Here is a 5,245-nt window from a genome sequence, read left to right as displayed (position 1 = left end):
GTAAGTACAGCTTTGCAGCTTTAAACAAAACTAAAAAAAAAAAAAAAAAAATCAAAAAGTCAAAACCACGACAAGCCAAGAGGAAGGCGATGACGAATTAGTGTAGTGTCAACGTGATACAAACCTCGAACCCATGACATATATTGATCGCTGACAATAGATTGCCATGAAATCTTTGCGCATCTAAAGCGCGAACAATAATTTTTCGTAGGTCATACAGCTCATTTACATCCATTAAACGTATATGAGAACATTTTACGTGTAGGGGAGACCGGGGCTAGTTGGGTACCGGGATAAGTTGACCAAGTCGATTTTAAAATCGAGCTTTTAAGTTGGACACACTACATCAACAGCATTGTATTATGACTATTGTTGTTTATCACTGTACGAGTTGTAGTGATTCACAGACTTCTATACTAACTAGATAAGGTACTATCGATATTTACTGAAGCTTGGCTTATCAGTTTCCGCCATTTGGTCGGTTGGCAAAACATTGAACGTTACATTTAGTCCTGTGCAGCATTATATTGAATATTCTTTTACAATTGATTATTTATTATTTAATAGAAAATTGTTTTTCACTCGTTATTGTAATATTATATTAGCTTACAACTTATAATCGTAATCAGTGTAGTGTACAAGTATTTGAAAATAATTAAAATGCCCGTTTCGTGTGCTGCATATGGATGCACAAACAGGTATCAAGTTGGATATAATATACGTTTCTTTCGGTAAGTTATATTGTAATAATAACCAATTAGTGATGATATTTAAAACTTAAATAACAAGTCAATGGTTTTTGGTAATTAGGCTTTTACTTTCAAATAAGTATATTTGTAACTTATCACAACTTCCTGGATTTGGCTTATTCTTATTTTAGTATAAAAGTCATACCTACTTCTTATGTTGTTTGTAACGTATACAAATATTGTATATTATATAGATTATACAATTATGATAAAAAGTCTCTTATCTATAAAAATATGAGTCATTCTAATTATTTTAATTTTATAATTGTATGATATAGATTTACCGTTTCTAATAACGAGTAGATGTCAAAATGGGTAAGTGCTATAAAGAGAAAAAATTTTAAATCAAGTCAATGGAGTCGAATATGTAGTATTCATTTTACTGAACAAGACTTTCAAGTGAGACCAAGAGCACATAGATTACTTAAAAGATGATGCAGTTCCATCAATATTTCCATCATTTCCATCCTACCTTCAAAAATCAAATAAAATTCCTAGTAAAACCCCAACACTAAGGAACACTTGTAATGAAGGTATATTGTCATAAATCATGTTAAATTAGTTTTCTTTCAACTTATTTTATTTGTATGATACAGATATAACTGTTGATAATTTAGAAGACAATATCAATCAATGTGACAATATGAATTTAAGTAGTAATTTTAAAAGTGTGGAAGTACAAACTGAAACCTCTTATTCAAATGAAGAAATGCTTAAAAATAAAATTAAAATTCTGCAACAAAAACTACGAAGGAAAAATAAAAAAATTGAAAATTTGGATGATTTAGTAAAAAGTTTAAAAAATGATGGACACATTAACTCTGAACAGCAACATGCAATTTTAAACAACTTTAATTGTAAACTTCTTATATTTATTTACATTTAAATTTATTATTTGCTTCATTATGCTTTATGTCTTGCATGGTCAGATTCAGCTTCAAATTTATTTAAAAATGAATTAAAAAATAATTATAAAACAACAGGTAGAAGGTATAACTAATCAATTAAACAGCTTGCTTTGACATTATATTATTATTCACCCAAAGCTTATAATTTTTGGCGGTAATTCTGCATTTGCTTTTATAATATAAAAACCAACCAGTAGTTTTTAATTTATTTAATATAGTGTTATTATTTTATTTCAGTTCAATATTAAGTTTACCACACCCAAGATCTATTAGTAGTTGGATATCATCAATAAATGCTGAACCCGGTTTTTTTCAGGAAGTTTTCAATTACCTGAAAAATTTACCTCCACAGTACCGTGATTGCAATTTAATATTTGATGCAATGGCTATTCGTAAAAAAATAATATATGATCATAATAATGATAGATTTGTAGGATACTGTGATTTTGGGGGAATACAAGTGGAGTGTCAAGAAACTCCAGCTACCGAAGCTTTAGTATTTATGTTGGTTTGTTTAAACGGCAAATGGAAGTGGCCTATAGGTTATTTTTTACAAGCCAAAAGTACTGCTTCTATACAAGCAGGGCTTGTCACAACTGCTATTACCATGGCTCATTCTATTGGATTACGGATATGGTCTGTTACCTGTGATGGCACTTCCACCAATTATTCTACCATGTCATTATTAGGATGCAAAATAAGTAGTTGTTATTCAGAGATTGTAGAATATTTTTTAATTCCAGAGATAGATCAGAAGGTATTTCAGTTATTAAAACTCAAAAAATATTTTTAATTTAACAACATAATACTATCATTATGAATTATATTTAGATTCGTTACGTTCCTGATTCATGCCATAAACTTAAAATTAGCTCGAAATGCTTTGGGCACTTACAAAAAGTTTAAACATAACGATAATGTGATTGATTGGTCATTCTTGCAGAATTTACATATGGGTTAGATATTAATATATACAATTGATGGAAAAAATAATTTTTTATTAAATTTTATATACAGTCCAGGAAAATATTGGTTTGACCTTGGCGAATAAATTAACAACCACTCATCTTGATTGGAAGAGAAATGTTATGAAAGTAAAAGTTGCAGCACAAACTTTTAGTTCATCAGTGGCAGATGCTTTTGAATTTTTTAGGCAGTTAAATTTACCAGACTTTAAAAACTGTAAGTTTCAATATCTATCATTAATACATAAAATTATAAAATTACTGTTTTTATATTACTCTATATTAAATAATGAGAATAATAAACATTGTTAATAATCAAAGGTGAAGAAACAATAAAATTTATTCAAACAATTGATAGACTATTTGATTTTTTAAATTCACGTAATCCATTCAATAAGGGATTTAAAAAACCACTATACAAAGAAGATATTGATAATATGAAAAAAACTATTCTGCCATTGGTTGATTACCTATTAAATATTACTGATGTGAAAGGAATACTCATTTGTCATACACCACGTAAGACATTTGTAATTGGTTAGTTGTTTTATTTACTTATACTTACATTTGTAAACACCAATAAACCTGGTAAATAATTTAAAATTTATAGGTTTTGCTATAGCAGTTAAATCAATTTTTGCCATTGCCGAAGAACTTTTTGAATCAAATATTCAGTACAAATATCTTTTAAGCTATAAATTTTCTCAGGACCATTTAGAGATATTTTTCTCTAAAATTCGTCAGCGTTTTAGTAATAATAATAACCCTAATGTAATAGAATTTAAATCATCTATGAAACAGTTGTTTTTTAAATATTCCATCTCTTCATCTTACGCTGCTAACTGTATTGAAATGCCCAATAGTAGTGTTGAAAGTATATTTGAAATACGCTGGTCAAAAAGAAATTCTGATGATTTATTTAACATTGAATATGAAGAAAAATCAAATCTTTCAGATTTTTTGATAGGTGAGACTAACCAATCCAGAATTATTAAGGATAATATTCTTTATTATATTACTGGTTTTATTGTTAGAAAGTTACTTAAAATATTTGATTGTTCAACATGTGTAGACAATCTTATAGAACAATCAAGTGAACATAACTATAGTCATAAACATGTCTATTCTGTATTGACTGATGTGAAAAATAGAGGTGGATTATTAAAGAGTTCAAAAAATGTACTGAAATTAATCAAATATATTGAAAATTCTTTAAACAAATTAACTAACAATTTTACTTCTCATATATCTGGTTTATCTTCAAAAATAATAATTTCAACCAAAAATGATGATTATAATTTCAATATCTTACAAAATATGACATGTTACGATCATTCATTTTTAGAAAATCATAGATTAGATTTAGTAACACTAATCTGTAAGGAATATTTAAAAATACGTCTACATCATGTTGCCAAATCAAAAACGTCTTCTATTGTTAGTAAACGGCGACAATTAACCAAATTAGTATTATTTAGTAATATGTGATTGTATACTGTGTATGTTTTAATAATAAACTAATATGTATATATTTGTGATAAACATTGTTTTCTTTTTCCTTAATTATATTTGGTTTAATCTTTAAATGTTCACATTATTTAAATCTTATTTAATAAAGAAATATCAAGGATATAAGTATTTGATGCATATAGAATAATAGATTTTGTTGCCAACCGACAAAATGGCGGCTGTTCACCTTATCAGCTTCACTCATAGCCATGTAAATTATATAGTAGTTACTTATCTAGTGTAGTATAGAAGTCTGTGTAGTGATTATATGATTTTTCCTTAATCTTGTAATCAATAAATATTGTTATCAACTGTGGTTTTTTTTTTTTTTAAACGTTTTAAAAATGTTGTTTTTACCGTGTTAAATTTTTTTTTAAACATTTACAGCAGAGTAAAACAACTATAAAAGGTATGTAGAACATGATTTAGGTATTGTTTAATCATAACATCGTCTATAATGTTCATAATTCTTTCAAAAGTATAAAAAAATGATTTGGGGCTAGTTGGTCTTCCAAAACTGGGGCATGTTGTCTTTTATAAATTTTTTTAAATAATATAATTAAAAATTTGTATTTGTTTATATAGATGGTTCGAAATTACAAACGAAAAACTGATAGAGGGCATGTATCGGAGGATGTTATGAAACGTGCAGTTAAAATGGTTTTGAATGATAAGTTTCACGTAAAAGTGTGTCAGATGATTTTAATATACCTACTAAAACTTTATCTCGTTACTGTAAAAAATATATTAATAACTCTGAGATTTTTAATAATTCTATTGAATACACAAAACCAAGACAAGTTTTTTCACTTGTAGAAGAAGAAGAATTAGCAAATTATATAAAAAAAGCTGCAGATATTTATTTGGCTTATCCCCGAAAGAGGTAAGAAAATTAGCATTTGATTATGCTAGCTATTTAAATAAAACAAACATCCCCAAATCTTGGTTTGAAAATGAACTTGCTGGAGAAGATTGGTTCACTGGTTTTAGAAAACGTCGCCATGATCTGTCGATACGTATACCAGAAGCCACTAGTTTAGCCCGCGCATCTAGTTTTAACATAGTTAATGTTAATTCATTTTTTGTAAATTTAAATACTGTACTAAATCGTTAC

The 5,245-nt window shown here is 27.5% G+C and overlaps 1 protein-coding gene and 1 pseudogene across 1 annotated transcript; both read left to right on the top strand.

Moving 5' to 3' along the window:
- The first annotated feature begins 72 nt into the window (after positions 1-72).
- LOC112680071 lies at positions 73-1,901 on the top strand (annotated as a pseudogene).
- On the top strand, positions 1,778-2,850 carry LOC112680072. Its single transcript, XM_025550064.1, has 4 exons — positions 1,778-1,811; positions 1,895-2,414; positions 2,489-2,613; positions 2,675-2,850. Exons 2-3 carry the CDS (start codon positions 2,040-2,042, stop codon positions 2,561-2,563), a joined length of 450 nt encoding a protein of 149 aa, XP_025405849.1. The 5' UTR covers positions 1,778-1,811; positions 1,895-2,039; the 3' UTR covers positions 2,564-2,613; positions 2,675-2,850.
- Positions 2,851-5,245: the final 2,395 nt, after the last annotated feature.

The sequence above is a fragment of the Sipha flava genome, unplaced genomic scaffold (assembly GCF_003268045.1).
Source record: "Sipha flava isolate LNK unplaced genomic scaffold, YSA_version1 17395_pilon_pilon, whole genome shotgun sequence".
In the NCBI taxonomy this organism is placed as follows: Eukaryota; Metazoa; Arthropoda; class Insecta; order Hemiptera; family Aphididae; genus Sipha; species Sipha flava.
This window is presented reverse-complemented; position numbering and strand designations above follow the sequence as displayed.